Below are 26,771 nucleotides of genomic sequence, written 5' to 3' on the forward strand. Positions count from 1 at the left end.
TACTACGATGGAGAAGTCAGGAATATTTAGGTGACGATTTATTAATTCGAGTTATACAAGAATTTCCATTTATTTATGACAAAAGTCATACAGACTTTAAAGACATTAAAAAAAAAAGTAATTCATGGAAGACCGTGGCAGAGACTGTCCAATTGACAGGTATGTAGTCACCAAATGTATATAGAGTAGATATATATTTTACGGTACGTGCTGGTATTTGAAAATATAGCATCTTTCAGTGTCTGAAGCCCAGGCGAGATGGAAACTGTTACAAGAACACTTCAGGAAAGAAGATCGCCGATATACCCCATCTGGGAGCGGAAAAGCCTCGCAGCCTGTATGGCCATTATATCAGTCAATGATGTTTTTAAAGAATATTGTAAAACATCGCAAGTAAGTATGCCGTAGTTGACTATATTTTGAAGCATTTATTACAGTGTTTCTCAACCTTCAGATGTCTGAAAAAGTTATATAGGCCTCAATCTTTTAAACCTGTGTAGGTATTATCATTATTTGGGACATACTGTCCCATTTATAACACAATAAATCTAAAATCATGCTTTAAATACACATGAAAACAATTAATTAAATTAGAAGTAAACTATTAAAAGTAAATCATCATTTAACAAAGTTTTAATCTTTTATTACTTTATGTCTACCTGCGAACCACCTGCTCCATCATTGCGGACTAGATGTGGTCCACAGACCACAAGTTGAGAAACACTGCTTTATGATATTGCACAGTATTCTCAAATAGTTTTTTTGGCTTTCAGGACTCGAAGTAATTATGCACCATCGACCGATGTTGAAGCACTCCATGAGAGTACAAGTGTACTCCATGGAGATGCAGACACATCCCCATGGAATACACTTGATACATTAACGAGAGATGTATCAGTGTGTGAACAGGATGACATTTGTGATGGTGTTGCGACCTATTGTGATGGTCCATCAACTTCTGTAGGTGACATATCAACTCACCTGACAAATATGAAAAGAAAAAAAAGAAGAACAGAAACTGATAATGTTGAACTAGAGACAAGCATACTAAATACTTTGTCAGCTGTTCAACCCTATCTAATGAACATTCAGAATCGCAATAGTGATGACATTTTTGTAGAATCAGTTTCTACAAATATGTCAGAATTAATGAGAAAAATGAATCCTAAAGAAAAAAAGGAGTTTAAAATATCTATTTTGGAATTTTTAGCCAAATATGAATAAATTTGAACACTCCAAGAACTGTTGTTTTGTTTGATTTGGTAAACCACATTTGTGAATATACAGACAGTATTAGAATATAAGTATATACATCATTAGTACCTATATATATATATATTTTTATAGATTCCTCTATGTATAATAAAACTATTTTTATTATACATACAGGAAAAGAAACAAAACAGTAAATTTCTTTAAGACATAACAAGAAGACTAGATTATTCTAAAAAAACTTTAATATATAAAACTGTACAATTATGAAAAATGTACATTTGAATCAAAATAATCAAATATTACAATAATAACGATTGAATATTCTAAAATTTTATTATCTTTATGAATTTGGTAGGGTTCCTCGATTAACAATTCCTAATTGCCAAGGTACATGTCCCTCATTCATGAAAAACTCCTTTAGAGCATTCTGATTGCTGTATGCTCTCTGTGCAGAATTATGCAATCCACATTGGAGAGGCTCCCAATTAGGAGATGGCTCATCCCGGAAATCGCCAGGGATATTTTCCTGGTTTACAAAATTTGGGGGGCAGTATTCTGGCACAGAATTATGTTTCATTATAAAGTTATGCAAGATAACTGTGCATAACACCATTTTTGTTACAGCACAAGGAGATGCTGTAATTGATTGATGGAAATGTGCCATCGTGACGCCAAAATCCCAAATGTGCTCTCTATAACTCTTCTTGCCCGGGAGAGACGGTGGTTGAAAATTGATTCGCCCTCTGGAAAATTCATCCCAGGATAAGGGCGCGTAAGCTTTACTTTTAGAGGAAATGCAGAATCTGCAACAAATGCAAATGGAAGGGTTGTGTTTGTACCTGGTAGTTTTCCTTCACTTGGCAAGTTTAATTTTTCAATGTTATTAGACAGGAGACTGCTTCCAAAGGCTGATAGTGACAAGATGGTTGCATCAGAGTCACTCCCATAAGCTCCTACATCTACAAATGTAAAACTGTAGTCTGCATCGCAGGCAGCCATCAGGACAATGCTAAAGAATTTTTTAAAATTAAAAAATTCTGATCCGGACATTGGTGGTGCCTTGATCCTGATATGTTTACCATCTATAGCCCCTAGGCAGAGAGGAAACTGCCATTTCTCCCAAAATCTGTTTGCTATCTGCAACCATTCTGGATATGATGATGATGCCATATATGTTGGCTTCAGTTCCTCCCAAATTGCTGTACAGACCTGGAAATACACAAAACATTGCAGAAATGGAAAAGAACATGTACCATACACACTAAACTTNTAGTCTGCATCACATGCAGCCATCAGAACAATGCTAAAAAATTTTTTGATTTTAAAAAATTTTGATCTGGATATTGGTGGTGCCTTGATCCTGATGTGTTTTCCATCTGTAGCTCCTAGACAGAGAGGAAACTGCCATTTCTCCCAAAATTTGTTTTCTATCTGCAACCATTCTGGATATGATAATGAAGCCATATATGTTGGCTTCAGTTCCTCCCATATTGCTGTACAGACCTGAAAATACACAAAACATCGCAGAAAAGGAAAAGAACGTGTACCATACACACTAAGCTTATTATTTAAATGTCATAAATTAGTCAATTTTATATATATATAATTAGAGAAATTTAAGTTTTAATCTAGAATTTTATCAAACTGATAGACAGAAGTTAGGTATGACAAAACTAATCACTGGTCAACAGTAAGAAAAATTTTTTAAGTACCTATGTAAATAAATTTTAAGTATCATTTGTCACAAATGTGGATACATTTATTATATTGCTTACATTCATAAATTTCATTTAAAAAATGACAATTATTTACTTAATATTACACAAATTTTAACATAGACAATTTTTCTTTTAATATAAAAAAAAAATGGAACTGAGAATGAAGTACTGACCTCCAGTATGATTTTTCTAGCTGTACACTTTCCTATATTATAATCCCAAGCCATACTTTGAATACTACACAAATTTTAACATAGACAATTTTTCTTTTAATATAAAAAAAAAATGGAACTGAGATGAAAGTACTGACCTCCAGTATGATTTTTCTAGCTGTACACTTTCCTATATTATAATCCCAAGCCATACTTTGAATACTACCTCCCTGGGCCAGGTATCTGTAAAAAATATATATTATAATATTAAAGAGGATTGATTACACAGCTGCAGTTTTAATTATAATTTGTATTTTTGACTCACTTTAATGTCAACGCAAGTTTCATTTCCGGATTAATTGCTCGACCATGTGGCTTGTACAGTCTTCTCCATAGGTGTCTCAATAGCTCGTGGAAGAGATCCACGTTCATTCTCGTATACTTAAAAAATTCGTCGGAATCGATGTTCTTCATTTGACGAAATAATGAGAATTGGCAAAGTGGCCTGTTTATGTTGACTGGACCTACTTGCCATCGATGTCGTTGTCGACTTGTCCGCTTTTTGTTAATAACAAAAGCGCCTAAACTTATTGCTAACAATGCAATCACAGCAACACATTCTTGACGAGTAGTCGTAGCCATGTTGTCTCCCTCAAAGTTTTGTTGGTTGCTTCCGGCACAACTTCCGATTGTATGCAACTTAGCGCATGCGCAGTTGGTCAGTTCTTCGTATTGCTACCGTAAAAGTTTGATCGATCCAAACTTTTCTTACGGAATATGGTACGGCCATACAGATACGATATGGACTTTATAACCATGCTATACAGATACGTTTACGGCTACAGATACGGTACGGATACGGTTACGTTACGGAGTTTATAACTCGACCCTAAGTCTTCAAACAGCTCGGTCACACAATTGATGTGTGTTAAAGCACTCTTTTTTAAAACTTTATTTACGTTTCTGCTTTGATTAATGCATCTCTGTATTTCTTTTAGGCTGTTTCTGTATTCTTTTAATTTATCACCTTCGTCGTCTTCTACTTCCAGGATATTCTGTGTTTCATCTGAAGACATTTTGAGCAGAAACTCGTACAAAAACAGCCGAAAAGATTTGCTTAAACTCAATAATAAACTACCCCTTAACTAAATTCCCTATCCAATAGTATAAGACAAATGGAAAATCAAGGTAAAAAATTTTTACAAAGTGATAACTAGACAAAGAAATAGTTTTACTGAGAGTGAAACACAAATAAAACTACTGAACAGATCTCAAAAATTCAGACGGCACATTAATCTACGTAACAAGCTGGGTCCAACAATACATTACTATTGATAACCTGCTTAAAACTAAAAAGCTACAAAAGACGTGTCTATCAACTAGATCCCTAAGCCTAACTAGGCTTAGCTGCCTTTGTTTAAAGCTAATAGCTTTAAACTCTGGTAGCTTTGCAAATAATTAACAGAAATTAATCAAATACTCAACGAAATGCTCAGAATAACTTAATGAACAAAACCATATATAAGAAACACTCACCAAACAGCGCCAGACTGCGTCTATAGACAGCACTTCGCAGAAATTCAAAATTGTGACAGGAATTTAATTTCCTTTTATAGTGATGGATCAAAATCGGATAACTATGTTGGCTCAGCCTTCGTCTGCCAGGATGAAATCATGGCAGAACAAATTGCATTGAATTCTTCCATCTTTTCTGCAGAGTTGCATGCTATTTATTTAGCTTTAAAGTATATAAATAGGAAAGGTCATCGTTGCTGTGTTATTTACACTGCCTTTCAGTTAGTGCCTTCAGGCTTTGATCTCATGTGAACCTAGTTCTCACTCTATAGTGATTAAAATTCGTAAGCTCTTTTGCCATCTTACTGCGAGTAATTTCTTTGTATAATTTTGTTGGGACCCAGGCCATGTAGGTATAAAAGGAAATGAAGAAGCTGATGCAGCTGCAAAGTCAGCTAGTCCTTCACAGCATGAAATGCCTATCAAAGGTGGTGATTTGAAGCTAGTCATTAAAAAACGACTAGCAGAGAGATGGCCAAATATGTGGAATGCACAAATCCACAATAAACTATATGAGATCAAACCTTTGATAGAAAATTGGACACACAAGAAATTTTGACAGGAGATCTGAGGTTGTCTTTACTCGTTTGAGAATTGGACACACTTGACTGACTCATCAATACCTCTTGAAGGGAGATGATAAACCTGTATGTCAGTATTGTAATTGTACTGTAAGTGTTAAACACATACTTATCAACTGCGTTGCTCTTGATCAATGTCGTAGACAACATTTTGGAAATGCAAGTTTGAGAGAGATTTTGGGCCAGAGGCCAAATCTTTATAATACACAGTAGAGTGTCGGTTATCCGAATGCATTCCAGTCGGCAAATTTAAATTTTTGTTAGTGCTGTGGCGCTGCAATCTTTGGCTATATCTTGGGCTACTCTAATAATTTTTTATGTTGGTGTGTGTGTTTTAGCTGGCAGCACTGGCACTTCTGTGTGATGTTTTTCTGAGAACTGTGTTTTGCTGAATCGAACATTTTTGATACTAGATCATCTTCTAAAGGATATTTTTTTGGTTTTTATATTTTTCAATATATTTATTTTGTTTGTACAAAATAAAAAAATAATTTTTAACGATACAATAGCCACGATTATTATTTTAAGAAGTTTTTGTTAGGCTTAATATCGATGAAAATTCAACGCGAAGCGACACGCAACGGAGAAAATTTTCAACATGGGATAGGTTAATATATTTTTCATTCATAATCGGTTATCTGAACAACCCCAGTCCCAATTGATTCGGATAAACGATGCTCTACTGTACTGAACTTTTTGAAAGTTGTAAATATTTATAAAAAGATTTAATTAATTAATAAATTATTCATATATTTATTTATTTATTATATACTTATGTTTATTTTGTTGTTTTGTTTGTTTGCGTTTATATATGTTTTTTGTGTTATATTTATATTTTGTTATATATATTTAGTTTTGTTTTATTTTACCTTTGCCATAGCGCAGCATGGCCTAAATAGCTCTTGCGCCAAAAAACTCAAACCAACCAACCTAAGTGCCGTCAATGTTCTTATCTACAAAGATGACAATGAACTTTGCTTGACAATTTCAAGGAGAAGACATCGTAAAGGAAAGACATCTGAGAACCTGTTAAGTTAGTAAAACCTTTGAACATTTAATAATCTTTTTCTCTCGCGAGCAGTGGCATGCTGTCATTGGAAGTGGTGGATGCATTGCTTCTTTTGTATTTTCTAAAAAATAAATATACATTTATTTTAATTATATGAAAATAATTGCACAATATTTTATTATAACCGCATTATGTATCTTATTACCAATTTTTATATTACATGTAAAAAAAAACGATAGGATTGGTATTGTATATTCAAATACTAGTGGCGGAGTAGAAGCGCTGTATTGTCAGCATCCAAAAAGCCAGATTCGCTCATGCACTTTATGGAGCACCAACCTCACCCAGTTTAACTGGTGGAAGCCTAGTACCTCAGGTGGATGATACACGTCTACCGCATCCAATTCTATCCAGGGCTGGTTCCGGGCTGTTAGCTGCCTGCCCGCTAGATATTTGGCCGCCCTCGCCTGATTACGTGAAATGCGAATAGATTTATAACTTAACTCAACTGATAAGAATTTACTAGTATGTTTTTATGATAGCTCTGTACAGTTGACAGGAGTTTAAAAAAATCCATTAAAATATTTGATATATTTATTTCGCTCTCTGATTTTATACTACTCACGGATTTCAATGTTAAACCAGTGATATTACGATTTCGTATATCCCATCTTTAAGGGGGTGTAGAAAAAACGTGTACAATTCTTGTATAATGTTAAAAAATTAACTGTTACTTTGACAGCATCATTTACAACTAAATTTAATGAATGAGAGAGATGCATGAGGTACAGATAAAGCTCTAGAATTTATTTTCCTTAAATTTACAATTTATGTATCCATTTGTCATAAAAATTTGTCTTTCCACTTTTTCCCGAAGACTACAAATATTCGAGTACAAAGTAACCGGTTTTGACTTATTTTTACTTAAGAAGTATTTAAATAATTAGGCGATTAGGGAATTGGGGACATAAACAAAACCCTGACAAAAGAGCCAAAATTTTACTTAAATAAAAGCTTAACTGAACCATCTTTAGCCCAGTACAGTGGAGACTGATTTCTTCGTATTATTAATGTAATAAAGACAGAAATTTTTCTAGTTCAATGAGAATGACCGAAAAGTTGTAAATTTTGGAAATTTCTGAGGACACTTGACCCTAAAACGAATTAGTTAGAAAATGTTAAGCCCCAATGGACCTAAGTCTATTGGGCGAAGTGTTCGGGTAAAAGGCACATTAATCAAGGACTTTACAATTTTGTACATTTTTAACAATAAGGTTTAATTATGAGTACATAAATACAAAGTTAAGATGATTACAATAAAATTTTGATACTTTTTTTTTGTTTAATAACATCAAGTGATGATTACAATAAAATTTTGTTATAAATTTTGTTACAATACAGTAAAATTAAACAAAATAACAAATTTTGTTACAATACAGTACAATACAGATTTAGTGTAATACATATATTAAAGATGATGTGAAAAGTATACCTATTAAATTACAAAGTGAATGAATTTTGCTACTTTTTTTTTGTTTAATAACATCAAGTATAAATTTTGTTACAATACAGTAAAATTAAACAAAATAACAAATTTTGTTACAATACAGTACAATACAGATGTAGTGTACTGTATTGTACTGTATTGTAAAATTTTATTGTAATCATCACTTGATGTTATTAAACAAAAAAAGTAGCAAAATTCATTCACTTTGTAATTTAATAGGTATACTTTTCACATCATCTTTAATATAGGTTTAATTATGAGTACATAAATACAAAGTTAACATATTCTAATGACATGAGAAGGAACATAAATACAATTCTGGGTTTTAGAGACAAAGGATCGAAGAAATTACTTAAATATCAAGATACAGCAATTCACATACCGACAATAATATTCTTCGGACGTTCCTTGAAGTTTCCTTTATAAATCTGACGTGGTATTTCTCATACCATAGACGTGTTCACCTCGATGGGTCCGGATTCTATTCACTATTCAATTGAATGTCCGCATGTGTAGTTTTCCTTCTCCTTTGTTCTTTCACCACAGTCTATTTTTGTCGCACAACTGGTTGGGACCAAAGGAAGAACCAAAAAGTACCTGGTGGACGGGAGTCCAACATTTATAATCCCCGCCATTGCGCGTGACGTCATGTCCGTTGCTAACCAATCCGCACTAGCGATGGGTTTTACCCATCCAAAAACCGATATTAGGGCAAAAACGAAATGTTTAAAAAAAAAAACCCGATACAAATATATATATATATATATATATATATATTTATATCGGGTTTTTTTGTATATATTTATGTATATTATATTTATTTTTTGTATATATTTATGTATATTATATTTATTTTTTGTATATATTTATGTATATATATACATAAATAACTATATAATAGTGCTTAGGCACTACAAAAACAAACGATGGACAATTTATTAAGTTTAACATATTTAGACTTTTACTGCTATGGTGAGAAACGTTTAAAATCTACAACAGCCCTGTTGCGTCCTTTGAGATATACTAGTGATGCGACAAAAGACGTATTTGACATTGACCAGTATCGGCACCCTGGGGATTTGGCAGTCTGCGTGTATGCAAGCTCTGCAATCTTCTTCGATTCCATCCATTAGCCACTGGTAGGGAGCTATTTGACTAAGTGCATTGTTTTAAGATTTAAAAAGTAAAGAATATTTTATATTTTTATGTATGTTTTTTTACAAAGCTATATTTAATTATAATTTTCTTTAAAAGTATATTTATACAATTGAAGAATATTTTGTACCAGGTATGTACTGGTACATCCACCACACATTTTATTTTTAATTGTAGCCTTGTCAACACCTTACAAGTCAACACTTGTAAGGTGTTGACTTGTAAACAGAGGAAAAACAAAGGAAGCGCCGACTTTATCAATTGGCTCACCTGTGGTCAAGCGATAGATTGTTTGCCATATGGTAAACAACTGAATGTAAACGAGTGGCGGGCTTTACTGTAGCCTTTATATCGTGGCTAGCGATTCGGAATGTAATTGTGATATTGAAAATACATTTAGAAAAGTACGGTTTTTACTGGCTTATCGAATAAAAGATACAGATGGACCCTAGACATCACTGACGCGCAATTGACTAATTGCCCCTGGATGTAGGCTTCTTACAGTAACACAGCTTCCTTATCATCAAATGTCATGGCACACCACTGCTCACGAGTTAGGAAGCTTCGTATTTTGTAATTGTAGTTAATATTTTGGTTCCATTAAATATTTGTTTGTTGTTTAAAAAATCTGGCCTCTTCAATGACTAAAATCTACGCCTATGTTCACTCCACGTACTTATGTCCCTCCAGCTTGAAGTTTCTTAGTTATGCATGTTAATCCACGGATTAAATTGATTTACTGGTGTCAGGAAAACAACTTCCAGGAGATCTTACGAACTCTTGGTCAACATTAACATTTTAGGAAGTCATTCACTGATGTTATAGATTGGATTTTGCAATCTGCGTAGAATAAGTGGTCGGACAGGATAACCCTTGACCCCCTACTTAAATTACACTAGGTAGTCAAATGCCAGCTCGTTCACAAGATTCAAATTTAAATCGAATTTCACTACTAAACGAACTGTAACAAAACTTTATTATTCATGGTCATTATTATTATGATTTTTCTAAGCTAGTTTTAAATAGGAAAATTTTAAAGAAGTTTGTAACATATTGTTCAGCATTCAAATTTATATTCCATACTTTATAATTTCAAGAAAGGTTCTTTTATCTGAAAAAATTTTTTCGTATTTTTCTCATCATATCTGAATTATTATTCCTTGTCTATTACATTTGTACAAATGAAATAGACACAATACAAATATGTATTAAAATTGTAAAGTATTGATTTTATAGCAGAGAGGGAACAAAAGAAGTGTGACCTTCTCAATTGGACCCATGTGTGGTCAGGTAATATACCACTTGTAAGGTGTTGACTTGTAAACAGAGGAAAAACAAAGGAAGCGCCGACTTTATCAATTGGCTCACCTGTGGTCAAGCGATAGATTGTTTGCCATATGGTAAACAACTGAATGTAAACGAGTGGCGGGCTTTACTGTAAGTTTGACACTCGTTGGATAACAGCAGGCCTAAATTAAAGCTGTTCAGGCAAGAAAGGTTTGTGATTGGTCGGAAGTTTTTGTCCAAAATAAATTTTAAATTGCGGAACGAACAAGAGAGGGAGGAGAGAAGGGCAAGAGACTGGTACACGGTAGTCTCAGGCAGTTGGAAAGCCCACTAAGCGTAGAGATAGTATTCTCCTCTGGTAAACATCTTACAGACGGGTTAGAGCGGAGACTGGACTGACTGTGCAGTTGAGCCAACTCCACAAGCTGACTGAGGCTTCTCCAAAGTTTAATAGTTCGTGGAAAACAATCTATTTCGTCAGTCGGCACGCTTTGTTATCTTGTATATATATATTATGTTTATGAACTTGTACTTTTTGCATATAGAATCTGTAAATTTTATCCATTTGAGTGTTGAGGTGTGCTTTCCAACGAACCTGGATCACTACATTGAATTGTGATACACACGGGAACCAACTGAACGAGATGGAGTTTGGGAAAGAACTTCACAAGATCTTTACTGGCGCAGTCATCAACAGGATGGTTGTGCAAATCTTCAGGAGATTCTAGCAAGGAGACAGGAAAGTACTGATTCCACATTCAAGATAATTGAAGACTTTGGACGTTTATGGAAGGAAGAGCAGCTGGAAATCAAGGCAGAACAGAGCTTGATATTGATAAGTTGTTCTTAATTATTTGTATTTAGAATGCCGGAATGCAGAAGGACTCAAGGGTTAAAAAAGGGAATGCCGTGTTTTGAGGATCACGGAGGTTGGACTGATCTTAGTCAATCTCATGTAATGAATACTAGTCAGTAAGGGAAAATTTGAATTTTGAGGTTGAGGTTATTGATTATAGGAATGAAACAGAGGTGCATGAGTCAGGTGAGATAGAGAAGTTGCGCCTACAAATTAGGCTAGCTGAAATAGAAGTTAAAAGGAATGAAATAGAGTTAGAATGAGATCTGTTACGAAGCGAATCTAGGAATAGTAATAACTCTGAGCTAGGAGATAACTTGGATAGTCTAGCCAGGAAAATCAGGTGGGCTTTACCCAAAATGCCAGACAAGTAGGCGGAAGTACCGTTGTGGAGGTTGTATTACAAACATACAAGGTACTGGAAGAGCTTCAGGGACAGTTAGTTTTAATGGTACTACTTGAGAAATGCAAGACAGCTTGAAGTAGACTCACGGTAAACGAAATCAGGAATTGCGAAACTTTAAAACAATTCGTCTAGACGAATTAAAGTTGTCTGCTGCAGAGTATCTTAAGGAGTTTACTTTTTCCGAAAAGGAAAGAGAGAAATGTGGCCCCAAGTTGTGGCTATGATGGAAGACTTATATCAGTACTTATTTATTTATTTAGCGTATGGCTTATACATGACACAAACAAAGCGTAACAAAATGGAGTAATACAAAACCAGAAATGAAATAAAAGAATAAGAAGCAGTAAGTCTGTATGCAATTAAACTATTGTAAAACTACAAATATGTGACTGCACATGTACACAAGGATATAAAGAGTGTTCAGAGTTGTAGATCTAACTCGCTTATCCACTTTACGGCCTCTGAGGTGGACATTAGTATGTCACTCCAGTCTCCCGGGTAAGCCCGCAGTCTACATTCGTGTGCAATGTGCTCAACAGTCTGACGTGGAGCACCACAGTCACACTCCGGGCTTGGAACCTTCTTCCATTTGAACAAAGAGTCCCTACACCTGCCATGGCTCGTCCTGACACGGTTTAATGCGGTCTATGTTTTGCGAGGTAAGTCGAAACCCTGGACTTTTCTCCTACGACAGAACAGATAATGCAAGTGGGACCCCATTGCTGTTTCCCAGCGGTTTTTCCACAATGTCATGTAGTCATCATCAGTTATGGCCATGTCTTGAGCTGCCCGAAGGGTTGGATTCCAAGATTTCAAGCGGTTAATGCTCAAGGATGGAATGTCTTGGTGAACTTGGAGTTGAGGATTTTCGCTTATCTTTAGGGACTCGCGAGCAAGGGCCTTAGATCGACGCAGGTCAGGTGGCATGAATCCTGCCAATAATGGTAGCCAAAGTGCTGGTGTAGATCGTATGGTAGCAGAAATCAGGCGCATTGTAACATTAAGCTGTGTATCTACCAATCTTGTATGGGAGCTATTCATCCAGACAGGGGCACAATACTCAGCACATCAGTAAACCAGTCCTAAAGCTGAGCAGTGCAGCGTGTTAGCAGTTGATCCCCACGTGGTGCCACAAAGCTTCTGTATTATATTGTTCCTGCTCTTAAGCTTGCCAGCAACACTTTTTAGATGCGTCTTGAAAGACAGAGTGCGATCAAGGGTGATTCCCAGGTATTTAGGGTACATATTATGTGTAAGAGGTTGGTTACAGAAAGAGACATACAGCCTTGTATTTGCCAGTTGGTTGTTCAGGTGGAAACAGGACACTTCTGTTTTGGTGGTACTTGAAGACAATCGCCATTTTTTGAAGTAATATCAGTACTATTTGAATAGTAGAGGCGTAGATTCCTTCGGAAAACTAACAAAACTAGTTTTCTTGGCTCATCTTAAGACTAAGCTAGATGACGACACTAGGTGTTACGTCTTATTAGAAGAGGGCAAGGGTTGGTTCCCACTGGAACAGATAGCTAGATACGCTGAGAAGCACATGGAGGCTGTAGGAAAGGGAGATTTTAGAGATAAGTTTGAGAGAATTAAAAGGGTACCATACCATGACCGATGTATGGAAGCGAGGATCGCCAAGAAAACAGTAGATGCAACCACAAACAATAGAGGGTCGGAAGTAAGGGAATCTAAAATTAAATGCTTCAGTTGTGACTTAATGGGACGTTTCAGTAGCAATTGCCCTTGGAGGCGTACTAAGGAGGAAAGAGTGAAATCCAAGGCAACGTGAGTGATTAAAATAGACGAAACAGTAAGACCAGCGACCCGCTAAATGTAGTTAAAAACAAAAAATCGCATCTAAAATAGTACAGTATAAACAGTTTTTTTGGGTAAGCCTTAATGCTCTCCTCACCCATGTTGAGGAATTTCAAAAAACCTTTACTTAGTGTGATTCTCATCGCATACTCTACTAAAAAGCAGATAAAACAAAAAACTCGCATCTAAAATAGTACAGTAGAAGCCGTTTTTCCGGTTGTCTTAATGCTTTCTCTCTTCTTCTGTGAGGGAATTTCAAAAATCCCTTCTTAGTGTGCGTTTTCATGGCGTACCCTAACTGTGTACCAAATTTTACCTCTAGGTTCAGTGGTTTTGCTCTGGGCGATGATGAATCAGTGATTTAGTCAGTTAGGACAATTTTATATACTTAAATTTATAAATGATCAAAACATGAAGAAAAACAAAAGCTTTATTTAACTATTGATATCAAGTTTAGTTATAGCTGTACTCTATCTACAATTTTCTGTTACTATTTCTTAAGGTTCCAATACCTGCAACAGTTACATAACATTTTCAAATTTGTCATACAACTTGTAATATAAAGTTTATAACATATGGTGATGTCAGTCAGTAAATTTTCAAACTAAACAGATATCGTTTTTATCGAAGTATTTAGAATAGCATCGATCTTACATTGAAATAACATGTTATGTTTGAAGTTAAACATGAAAGTAACGTCTTATGTAAGTTTTCATGACTTGACGGTGTTGTTATATAATTTAATGATCATACGAAATTTTCTATGCAACTCACTTCTGCTTCTGAACACTTATTAAAGTAATTCCTCATAATTACTCACTTTCTAAATAGTTGTACTGTACAGTACTTACTACTACAAATTCCTACTGTATATAAAAATTCTAGCCCATTGCTGGTTATTTTTGTGTAAAGTATCTTTTCGGTCAAAATTTCCGGAAATGTAATATGAAGTGTTTGGTGTATACTTGAACAATTATAATAGCACCTCGTATGTTAAGAGATTTGTTGTACAATGTAATACATTTATAAATAATAAATTACACAGATCTACTATAAAATCTATAATAAGTCATCAACGTATCAAATAAAATATTTAATTTACAATGACAGTTTCGCTTTAAATTTTCGAATAATTAGTTGAAATATATTTAAAGATATTAAGAAGCATTTTTTAAGAAGATACTTTTTTTATAGACTAGGCGCCGTGCCTAGATTTCATAAAAAAGGGCACAAACAATAGAAAAGGACATTATACATTGTGCAAGAAGTTTCAAACTATAATTCAAAGTCGGATCATTGCTACCACAAAGTGGCACTGGTTACAGTCGAGGCTGAACCGGCATTGAGAACAAGAAAAATTTCTTGTCTTCGAAGTCGTGTTTTACTCAACGCACAACACAGTTCAATGGGATAATAGAAAATATCATTTATTGATTTCCTTTAGATTTGCAGATTGGGCTAGAAGTTACGAATTTTCTGTTTGTTTTAATAGAATTTGGGGCCCCCGTGGGTTAGAGAAAAGATAACACAGACAGAAAGGTCCCTGTTAAGAATGACTGCTTCTAGCACGTGATTAATTCTTAACATAAGTAATACATATACAAATACTAATGCTAAATTACAGTTGAAAATACAGAAAATGTAGGAACATAAACTATATGCTAATATTACATTCTCTATAATGTAGTAGAAAGATGAAGAATTTCAGTAGACTGGAACAAAATATCTACCATGAAATGCATTATTTTAACATTGACATTACTTTAAAACATAGCTTTTTAGATTTTTTCCATTCGTGACCCCATTTTATCACACAAAATTTTACGCTAAGCCGGTATATAAGCACTGTACATTAAATAGGTATACAAGTAAAATTAGTTATGGATAATAAATTATATAAAATCAGTTATCAAAAAATTGTTTTAACACTAAATGCAGAAATTACTACTATGCATGAATATGTGGCATGAATGTTTTGCTATTGTAAAATACTCTGGATTCCCACGTTCAATTGCGCATTTTCGTTTTGGGTAGCGACTCAGATTAAGAAACACTGCATTTTAAAAAAAATGGTCACGGTTACTCTGATATATATAGAAAGGTGGGATCTAATTTCCCACATCCTGTCTAACTCGCTTGGTTTCACAAGATATTACTATTGTCTTATAGAACGCTCGTCACAGCAGTAAATTCAAACTGGTGACGTTTTAATTAAGAAACGGTTTACATAGCTTAAATATATCTTGAAAAACGTTGCTTACTCAAGCATGCTTATTGATTTAATTATCAAGTAGTTTGTTTATAAAAGTCTGGTGACAAAGTAACAATTCAAATTTTCTCAATTAAGATTACCGTCTGTAATCGTAATTTATATTAAAGACATAAAGAATATATCAATAATTTGGTAGATAAAACGTTTCAGAAGTCTAAACTTATATTTACTTTGAATTTTAATACGTAACTTTTATAATTTCTTTACAATAATTTCATTTGTGTAAATTAGGAATTACATCACTTCATTGCAGTTGCAAAAATTGTACATTTGATACAAATATATGATTTTTGATTTAAATCAGCATACGAAAATAATCGAAATGTAATTCAATGTGCCTAGTTAAAGTCATTAACTTTCATCGCTTTTTATTCGTGAAGGCTTAAATAAGTGAAGAATTTTTTCCGTTTGCACTGTTAAGTGCAGGAGAAGTACATTTGTATTCTTTTTTCATTACTCCACTCAAATCGACCAAAGTAGAAAAGATGGAATACAATGCGTTGAATGCCTGTTAAAATAGTAAAAAGATTAATTTAAATATTAAAGTGTTACGAGTATCATTGTTCCATTCTAAGTTAAGAAAACAAAGTAAGGCCCGCAATTAGCCAGTGGACGAAATCACTGAACACTGCCGTTGGTCCGCGCCTGGCCAACATACTGGCAACATGACTGGTTTCTTCACGCGTCTAATGTAAAGCAAATCCAGTGATCTCTACGTGTAATGTTTAACTTAGGTCAATTTTTCATAGAAAGTCCTGTTACGAGGAACATTAACTTTGACTTATCACCAAATTGTTACTATGTTTTTTCTCTTCAATCTAATCAAATTGAAACCAAAGAAAAAGTAAAACTATTGTTCTAACTTAGCAAATTTAAATATTTTTATGCTCAATATTTAAAAAATAAATATAAAATATTTAGTGTTGCAATTATTTTATATATATGTTTGTGTTAGAATAAACATGAGCTAATAGCATCGAATCAGCAGCCGTAAGTTATTTTGAACCCATTGTAGCAACGTAAGATTTCCCACGCTTTTCTTTAACTTATGGTAACATAAAAACGGGTTTATATTACAAGGACGTGGTATGGAATCATTCAAATTTTTCCTGGAGGTCTCCTGGAAATGATTTTAAGCTACCATTACGATTTTTAGTTAATTCATTCAAAACATCACATGCTTATATTATGTGTAAAGAGAAATGTAATAATAATACCAGTTTATAAGTAACAATATGACAAAAAATTCAGCAACGAGTAGCTTAACTTTCCCGGTAACATTTGGTGGCGCCCTTTTTAACAATATTTTATTATAAACAACTTTATTTCAATAATAATTATTATTACATTACAAAAAAAACTTAATTTTCAGGGTTGGGATGGTCCTTAAGAATTTGTAAATGATGATAACAAGTAAAATTCGTCATTAATTCTGTTTTTACTGGAAATAAACACGACCAATTTATCATCACATCCTTTTCACCTTTAATCAACAACATTTAATAGCATTCATCAACCTAATATATAAACTACTCTGTAAAATTTCAAAAAATTAGACGAAAAGCATACAAGTTATTAAGATTCAAAGAGGATGAACAAAATCGAGCCTCCCCACACGCAAACTACAGTCCATACATACAGAAATTACCCCGTTCTGCTCAAGAATCTAGCAAAATTTTGTGCTTAGAACACCTATTAACTTTCAGATCAAAATAAAGTCTTAAAAAGTTAAATTCAATCGACTTCACTTTATATATTGAACAAAAATCATTACATAGTACAATAGTTCTTTTTATTTCTATGGCTTCTAACTGTTCTCTTCTTATTTCTGTATTTCTTTTCGCGCCCTTTTTTAGTCGCTCCCTGATGGTCAGAACCTCACAGAAAAATCTCGCTAAACAGATTAAATATCAAACAGGGAACAAATAAAGCGCCCTGTGGTGTTAATTTCTAATACAGAAGAGAACGCAAAAAACCGGTTGCTGAGTAATCAGAAAAACACCCAATTGATGCCCCTGACTCCATTAAAGTCACACTTGTTTGAAAAGTTAGTATAAATAAGCTTTCAAACTTAAACTTATTACGTTACATCAGGATAAAGCCTGGAGCAGGTACTGTAGGGCACATTTAAGTCAATTAGTCTAATGAGACTGGCAAAATAAATTCGATAGCAATTTATAAGCTTGTATGTAACATGGCATACACTCTGAACTAGTGTATGAGTAGTTTGGATACATATAACAGTTATTTACTTAATATTCTTTATGTATAGATATTTAGACTATATGTTAACACATCGTAAGTTGTGAAAATAAAAATTTAACATTTTAATTAAGATAGGTGTGTAAAGCTCTGGACAGGTCGAAATCTTTCAATAAAATTCGTCATAAAAGTATTTTTCGAATGGAAAAAAGAAGACCGAAATATTTTTAGTATGTAAAACGCGATGCGGATATATAAACAATAGAAGAACGTATATAACTCTTTAGATCAACCATCTCTGTTCGAGATCGAATTGAATGTTGATTTTGACATTTCCAGAGTACTTGAAATCTGGTTACACGTAGCAACGTGTGACTGACCACCTAGAAAGCGATAACGAGCAAAATCGACCAATCGGAATGGGCGATTAGGAACAGAAAATAATAATAACCTTGATTATCGAGGACATGACGGATTCTCTCGAAAATTCCAAATGCTGCATCGTTTGTTGTACCTTTTCTTGTCTCCTCCTTTTTTTTGAATCTTTCTATCAAGGGAATTCAAAGACATCGACTAGGAGCCATAGAGATGTCGAAGAAACTCTCACCCGTTAACCAGTAACACTGCTTCTTTTGGGACTATGTTGGAAATGGATGGAAAGATCCACAGACAGCCACCGACTTTGAACTTCCAAGATTTCCATAAACTTGGAAGTTCAAACTCACTTTTTGTTTCAAAGAAACGGTTTGTTGTAACCATCTAGCCTGTCTCAGTGCCTCTCAAACTCATATACGAGTCTCGACTCTTCTGTGCATTCTGATCTCAGACTCTCCTATCAGCAATCTCATAGGGGATAATGTAACGCAGTGGGGAGGTAATAGTTAATCAGGTTTACGCTACCTTTGAGAATAATATCAGATCGGTTTCATATTACTGGTTGGTAATGCAAATGAAAGCTTGTTTGAAGTTTTTGCAGAGGTTTGCATTAAGAAACCAGGAAAATGGGCCCAGTAATTTCTAAATAAAAGCCAATTACAACATAAATTCTTAGTAGGTACTAGATTGCTCAACTACTAATCTTATTCCATTCATCCTACATTCTACAACTATTTTTTAGGTCCGTCGAGGGTTCAGCCAGGTCTATAATAAAATGGTTGGGAGATGAGGGACAGGACCAAACATATCATAGGCCCGACCCCGAAAAATTTGTAAGATATCTTTAGTCTTGTTGAGATTTTAATCCGCATTTCCTAAAGCAGTTGGTTGACGCTTTAATTGTCTTAGCCACGCAGGCATCTTGCATTACAATTTTTTATAATACCAACCGGGAAAAAATGATTTTCAGAAATGCAGATAAATGATTGCACATATCGAACCAGAATAAACAATGTGTGATAATTTATACAAACCTTGATGAAGAAATCTTTCTTTATATAGAAGAAACCACCAACAGATATCCCTAATGGAATTTTTCCAAATCGTTTCATGAAGCAATTCATCTGGAAAATAAATATATTATTTTACTTCCTACTAAAAAGCATTTAAATACACTTAAAATTTGCACCATTTTTTGGCTTTTTAGTACTGACGCTGGAGGACACTAGAGAAAGACGATTCCTCATCACTTAGCATGGCTGCAGAGCAGCATCTTAGAGTAACTAGACCGAAGTTTAACCTCTTCTAAAGCCGGAAAAATGCTTTTGAAGTTTTACGTTTATAAAACACTTTTCGATTTCTTAGGCCTCTAGAACACGCTGTTAACCTACTTCGCAAATCATGCTTTATAAAGTGTAATTACTTTTGAAATATTAGGTGCATAACTACAGAGTTGCCATAACTAAAGTTTTCCTGTGCATTGCACTGTGTAGCTGTAACCAATAAGATGATTGACATCAAAATTTGTATGTAAAATGCAAAGGAAGCGGAATAGATTTTGCAAAAGAACGTAGTTCAAAAATTTCCGATAGAATGCTCGTTATAGAAAAATACACGAAAGATGACAATGTAAACGCATTTATTGATGTAAAAAATATTAGTGTATTACTCAAAGTTCAGATGCAAAATTTCAAGGCAATGAAATGTTGACTTTATTCGTAATGTTTAAATTAACAGATGAAAGTGTGAGAGCCGAAATTAGAAGAAAATTTATTAGTAAAAAAGGATTTTAGAAAAAATTATTTTTAATTATTATAATATTTTGTTGTTCAAATCCAGATCATTTTTCAAAAAAATTACTGATTAAATCGGCGATTAAACTCTCCCACGGACTTGGTTTCTTGTTGGGAGTGACACATCAACTGTGTCACTTGAACTCAACGGGTAAAAATCGTTGATTGGACCCAACGTACTAAAGCTGCGAATGAGTAAGTGGGAAAAACCCAGAAGAGAATGAGTATAAAACTGACGGGGTGTTGATAATCGGAGCTTTTCCCGTCCCTAGTTGTGAAACTTTCGTGTGTATGTATGAGTCTCGCCGTCGCCTCTTTTAGACCTTTAACCGAGATAAACACCTAACCTGACGTGACTTGGATTAAACCTTGAACACAACCTGGACTCAAGCACCTGAACTCCACTTCGACGAAGATCCATCATCGGAGACCTGCCTGGACTACAGGTATTTGTCGTCGCGCCAAGGTTTTGTAAACTATCTCTCTCGAGCTGTTAAGTTTAAACCTCTTCACTCTTTGTAAATCTTAGCGATAAATAACCCTGTAAATAGTCTTTATAATTAAACGGGTATTTGTTAAATGAATAACCTTGTGGAGTGCATTTCTTTCAGAGTTCTTTCGTCTCCAATCTGAATCTAACCCACGTACACAACCACTCGCACGAGAACATAACGATTTCTGTGTCTGTCCTGAGGAAATTTGTCATTGCTGTCTTCGCCGACGCGATGTCGACCTTTCGGTCCCGTGGTGCCGAAGAATAGAGGGGGCCCTTCGGCACGGGTCACAAAAGTATCACTTTAAAATTAATCTTCATCGTTTACTGTGTATTATTATATGTGTTTTCCTGTAAAGTATCCTCTAGAAAAAGCGTTTAAACTAATTTTTAATTGAAAAATTATTTTTGTATAATCTGTATGCAAATTTTGGTGTCATTTCGCTTATTTCCATCAGCTACAGATTGCTCAGAACAGGAAAACTTTAATTGTGGCCACCTTGTGTGCGCTATGTTAAAAACATACAAACTACTTCAAAGTTTGTTAATACTGTTAAAATGAAACTGCAAATTACCAAAATTTATTTACCAAAATTGATTAGCATCAACCCGCCAAATACACAAACCATTCCGCAAAATTTCAGGAATTTTCGACTAATAGCCCAGGGGTGATTAAGCTTTAAAGAGTGTGAACAAAAGCGTGGCCACCACACACTAACATCCATACATACAGAAAAATTTTTTATTTCATTTCACGACGTTTCAAGGTTTGCTGATTTCAAATACGTAAAAATTTGGGGATTAGTTTTTGACCGATTGCCATACCATCCCTCTGTTATACATAAGAGTAGGAAAGTAATATCATGCTATTTGAATGATAAGTAGGATTATTAAAGTTTTACCTTTAGTTTAAATTCTACCGGCAAATTGGCAGGAGAAAGTCTGTAAATAGACATGTAGTCGTCATTCAACTGAAACAAAAAATTTATCGTTACATAATTCACATTTGCTGAATTCTTCTGAATTCACTTTTTGCCGAACGGGTAAAACCATTGAACAACGAGAGTTAAAGCCTCATAATCGCTGACAACATGGAGTTTTTTCGGTTTTCTTTACCGTGACACAGCTTGTGTTCAGCGATTTTATCCAGTCGGCCATATTTTTTACATTTTTCTTCAAGTTTAAAAAGAATTTAAATATTTTATGTCAATTTTCAAACTTACCGTTGACATGAAATATGATAATGCCCAACTTAATGAACATACTCCTGATATAATAACTGGAAATCCCAGAAGAAAATAAAGCTTTATTTGTAGAGCCATATTTACGAATATGGCAATGTATATCAGGATACAGCATATATGCATGAAGAAGGCATACATTAATGGAAGAAGATCTTTGTAAATCTCATTAGCTTGATTAAAAAATTGCCAAATTTCGACTTGCTTTTCGAAAAATCTTTGTAATTTATACTTTAAAAATAAATCATTTATCTTCATTCCTTCGTATTCTTCGGATAATTTCATGCATCTGTTTATTAGAAAGATGCCAGAATACAAAATCAGGACAGTTATTGTTACAATTTGTCCAAGTATGTAAAAATTTCCCAATGTGTAATAAATATTGCATACGAATGCTTCCGACATGCTTCTATCTTGTCTTCTTAATTCGCTTATCATTATCACACCTATGATAAAGGAGCAACATATGAAAGCTATAAGTAGCCCGAAAATGATGCAAAATAGAAAAATTTCCATTTGTTGTACCAATTCATATTCTTGCTTGTAGCTGCTTTTCACAATATGAAAAGATATTTTTTTTCTTTTCAAAATACTGTACTGTACTGCTGCGTAGAATGTAACTATAATCAATACCACAATCCATAAATGTGAAAATTCTTTCAAATATGAATAAAATCTTATACAGTAAACGTCGATATTGGGCAAATTAATTATGTAACTCAGACACAGAAACCATAAGAATGCTTCAATCAGATCACAATATACTTTGAAAATTTTTTCAGAAATAACATTTCTATTTTCTGTTATACATCGACACGGCATCAGAGGATCCAGTCCAAAAACTTTAATGCAATTCAAAGTAGGACGAACAAGGAACCCTAGACATCTATATCGCTGATCAGCAGAATACATACTTGACAATGCACGAATTTTAATTTCAAATATATAATAATAAGTGACAAAGATACGATGAGTAGAAGAGTTGGTATAAATGTACGTAGGTGAAGTAATTAGAATGTTTTGAATTGAAATTGGCAAGCAATGGTCGAGTGATTAAAATCACCGAACATTGCCAGTGGTCGCGGGTTCGTTTCAGATTAAGGCACGCGAAGTTAAGCTCGATCTCTTCACTTCTTTAATACTGAAATAAATGCTTTTTTCCGTAGAACTTTCTTATGTTTTGCACTCGGCATTTCGTAACATGTCTAATGCCAAAATAAAACTAGTGCACGTAGATAATCATCCAACAGCTATCCGTTTCTGTAGGACGCCCATGTGTTGCGTTCCCTCATCCCATACCTGCACTCGAACTGAAATTGAAGAATGCAGATTGCTCAACTCAATGTATAAAATGAAATTCAGTTATTTAGTAACATACTATTGCATAAGGGTATTGTGCAAGAATCTTCAAAATTTCAGGAAATTTCGACAAAAAGCACAGAAGTTATTAAGCTTGTGGGTGAACAAAATCGTGCCCCATACACAGACCAACACCATACATACAGTAAAAAGCTCTCGGTTTTTTTTTAATTTCCCGATGTTTCAAGCATTCGAGTGCAAAAATGTAAAAATCTTGGAAGGTCATTTTTTGACCGACTGCCATACTTTGCCTCAGTTGCATATAACAGAACTGGAAAGTAAAATCTAACTCACGTGAAAAGAATTAATATGGTTTTTATTACATTTCAATAACTGTTATTAAATTCTATGTACTGTCTAAATGTCATTTCGTTTTCTTGATTAGATTTTCACAATATCAAATAATTATCTCACATATTCGAAAGGAAGATAAGCGAAAATGCCTTTCATAAATATCAAAATTACGAACTTAAGAACTAGAATAGCAATTCCTCTAAACTTTTACTCGGTGTAGTGAGAAATGGACTTCATAAGAATGAATTCCCAAATGGTAAGTTGTGAAAATAACCTGAAAAGAGAAATGATTATTCATAAACTTGTATGAAACTATAAACTTATGTTAATACAGTAGAGCATCGATTATCCGAATCAATTGGAGACTGGTGTTGTTCGGATGATCGATGTTTTAGATAACCGATTATGTACGAAAAATATATTAATTTATCCCATCTTGACCTTTTTCTCCGTTGTGTGTCGCTTCGCGTTGAATTTTCGTTGATGTTAAGCTTAATGAAGACTATTGTATCGTTAAAAATTATTTTTTCATTTTGTACAAAATAAATACATTGAAAAATATAAAAACAATAAAAAATTATACTTCAGAAGTTAATTTAGTATCATAAACGTAAAATATTTGAATAGCCCAAAACATAGCCAAAGATTGCAGCGCCACAGCATTGGCAAAAATTTAAATTTGCCGACTGGAATTCTTTCGGATAATCGACGCTCTAATGTATTAATAAATAAAATTTGTGTCAAATGAATATCTATTCCTATAAGGGGAGGTTCTGACGTGTCTTATGGGATTTCAATAGTGTTGTTTCTGTGGATAAGATTTAGTACTTTCCTTTATTGAGCAAAGGAAGAAAGTACGCTTTGGATACTTTTTAAGAAAATCAAAGATAAAAACCTCGATTAACTTAGGTATAAAAGCCTTTCATCTAGGAAAAGATGGTTCTGCAAATGACTGCCTTACTAACGCTTTTGAGATTGCTGGAGATTAAGCGCTTCTATCTTGTCTTCTTAATTCGCTTATCATTATCAAACCTACGATAAAGGAGCACCATATGAAAGCTATAAGTAGCCCGAAAATGATGCAAAATAGAAAAATTTCCATTTGTTGTACCAATTCATATTCTTGCTTGTAGCTTTTCACAATATGAAGAGATATTTTTTTTCTTTTCAAAATACTGTACTGTACTGCTGCGTAGAATGTAACTATAATCAATACCACAATCCATAAATGTGAAAATTCTTTCAAATATGAATAAAATCTTATACAGTAAACGTCGATATTGGGCAAATTAATTATGTAACTCAGACACAGAAACCATAAGAATGCTTCAATCAGATCACAATATACTTTGAAAATTTTTTCAGAAATAACAGTTCTATTTTCTGTTATACATCGACACGGCATCAGAGGATCCAGTCCAAAAACTTTAATGCAATTCAAAGTAGGACGAACAAGGAACCCTAGACATCTATATCGCTGATCAGCAGAATACATACTTGACAATGCACGAATTTTAATTTCAAATATATAATAATAAGTGACAAAGATACGATGAGTAGAAGAGTTGGTATAAATGTACGTAGGTGAAGTAATTAGAATGTTTTGAATTGAAATTGGCANCCACTCATCCTGTTTTCATAGAAAAATTCTACATGCTAATTGGAGGAAATCAGCGAAAAATATTCTTTCCCATTGTTCGTGGAGTGCACCAAAATCTCTCGAAGTAAGAGGACATATTTCATTCAAGTCTCCAAAGGCTACTCCCATAATAAACAGTGCGACGAGCCTTCGTGATGTAACAAGACGCTTAAAACAAGACTTGATTAAAAGCTTTAAACATTTATAATAATAATTTAATATTTGTGGGCCCTTGACACTTGGAATCCTAGGGATTAAGTCCTATTAGTCCCCACGTAGTCCATTTGAGTCTCGTAAGGCTAACGCCCATAACCAGGAGTGTGCCAAAATCTCTCGAAGTAAGAGGACATATTTGAGTCTCCTACGGCCAACGCTCAAAACCAGGAGTACGCTAAAATCTCTTGATGTAAGGCTAGGACTCCACTACCGTAAAAACGGCGTAAAAACCCCTCGCCGTAAAAGCTTTTAATCACGTGACCTTTTTGCGTTTGAGCTCGGATTACGGTGGAGGTCCGGCTAGCGCGAAGTTTTTACGGCGACAGTGCTGCCCCAAATGTCGAACGTAAATACTTTCCTTAGGTTATCACAATACACTTACGCGTGAACTTAGTTTTCAAGACCAGGAATATTATTATGAGTAAGTAATAAATTAAAATTATAGCAAAATCTTATAATGCATAAAAGTTTTATTAGTAGTAACGTGAATTTTGTTGACAGTTTTTTAAGAATGACACCCGATCTCTTTGAGGTGTTATTACAACGAGTGGAAAATTATATAAGCAAACAGAACACATGTTTTAGAGAAGCAATTTCAGCCAGAGAACTCTTAGGAATAACTTTAAGGTACATTTTATATGATTACAGCTAATAACTGACTAGCTTAATCTGTTTTAATTGGTTTAAAAAGTTCATTTTATCATGTATTTTTCTAGATTTTTAGCATCAGGGGAAACGTACAGAAGTTTGTCATTTGCCTTTAGAGTTGGAAGACAAACAATAGCAAAAATTGTTCCAGAAACTTGCCATGCTCTTTGGACTCACTTAAAATCAGACTGCATGCAATTTCCCTCAACACCAAATGAATGGAAAGGTATTGCAGAAAATTTTTTAAAAGCTTGGCAATTGCCACATTGCTGCGGTAGCATTGATGGAAAACATGTGTTGATGGTTTGTCCAAAAAATAGTGGAAGTTTAAACTTTAATTACAAAGGAACATTTAGTAATGTGTTGCTAGCAGTGGCAGATGCCAATTATAAATTTTTGTATATAGACTATGGACACTATGGAAGCGAGAGTGATGGAGGAATGTTTAGAAAAGTTCAGTTTGGCCAAATGATGGAAACCTGCAGATTAAACTTGCCTAATGACGATTACTTGTCAAATTCTGAAATTATGTTTCCTTTTTATTTCATTGGTGATGAAGCTTTCCCACTAAAAAGAAATTTGATGCGACCATATCCCAGACGCTCAGCTATTAGCCGATCACAACGAGTCTATAACTATAGACTGTGTCGTGCTCGTCGAGTAGTGGAAAATGCTTTTGGCATTTTAAGTTCTCGTTTTNAATTATAAATTTTTGTATATAGACTATGGACACTATGGAAGCGAGAGTGATGGAGGAATATTTAGAAAAGTTCAGTTTGGCCAAATGATGGAAACCTGCAGATTAAACTTGCCTAATGACGATTACTTGCCAAATTCTGAAATTATGTTTCCTTTTTATTTTATTGGTGATGAAGCTTTCCCGCTAAAAAGAAATTTGATGCGACCATATCCCAGACGCTCAGCTATTAGCCAATCATAACGAGTCTATAACTATAGACT

The 26,771-nt window shown here is 34.2% G+C and overlaps 3 protein-coding genes and 1 long non-coding RNA gene across 4 annotated transcripts; 3 read left to right on the plus strand and 1 right to left on the minus strand.

The window, feature by feature from the left end:
• LOC111635123 lies at positions 1–1,415 on the plus strand. The gene is made up of 3 exons (XM_023379981.1): positions 1–159; positions 240–393; positions 774–1,415. The coding sequence occupies exons 2-3, from the start codon at positions 359–361 to the stop codon at positions 1,222–1,224; spliced, it is 486 nt and encodes a 161-aa protein (XP_023235749.1). The 5' UTR covers positions 1–159; positions 240–358; the 3' UTR covers positions 1,225–1,415.
• A 126-nt stretch (positions 1,416–1,541) lies between these two features.
• On the minus strand, positions 1,542–4,059 carry LOC111635122. Its single transcript, XM_023379980.1, has 2 exons — positions 3,244–4,059; positions 1,542–2,424 (listed from the first exon to the last, which is right to left on the minus strand). The coding sequence occupies exons 1-2, from the start codon at positions 3,295–3,297 to the stop codon at positions 1,834–1,836; spliced, it is 645 nt and encodes a 214-aa protein (XP_023235748.1). The 5' UTR covers positions 3,298–4,059; the 3' UTR covers positions 1,542–1,833.
• Positions 4,060–7,347: 3,288 nt separating this feature from the next.
• Positions 7,348–8,425, plus strand: LOC111635124. Its single transcript, XR_002758339.1, has 2 exons — positions 7,348–7,524; positions 8,006–8,425. It is a non-coding gene; the product is annotated as an uncharacterized LOC111635124 (long non-coding RNA).
• A 16,500-nt stretch (positions 8,426–24,925) lies between these two features.
• LOC111635111 (protein ANTAGONIST OF LIKE HETEROCHROMATIN PROTEIN 1-like) lies at positions 24,926–26,519 on the plus strand. The gene has a single exon (XM_023379972.1). The coding sequence runs from the start codon at positions 25,866–25,868 to the stop codon at positions 26,517–26,519; it is 654 nt and encodes a 217-aa protein (XP_023235740.1). The 5' UTR covers positions 24,926–25,865.
• Positions 26,520–26,771: the final 252 nt, after the last annotated feature.

The sequence above is a fragment of the Centruroides sculpturatus genome, unplaced genomic scaffold, assembly GCF_000671375.1.
Source record: "Centruroides sculpturatus isolate CEXI.00-Female unplaced genomic scaffold, Cexi_2.0 scaffold947, whole genome shotgun sequence".
NCBI classification, from domain to species: domain Eukaryota; kingdom Metazoa; phylum Arthropoda; class Arachnida; order Scorpiones; family Buthidae; genus Centruroides; species Centruroides sculpturatus.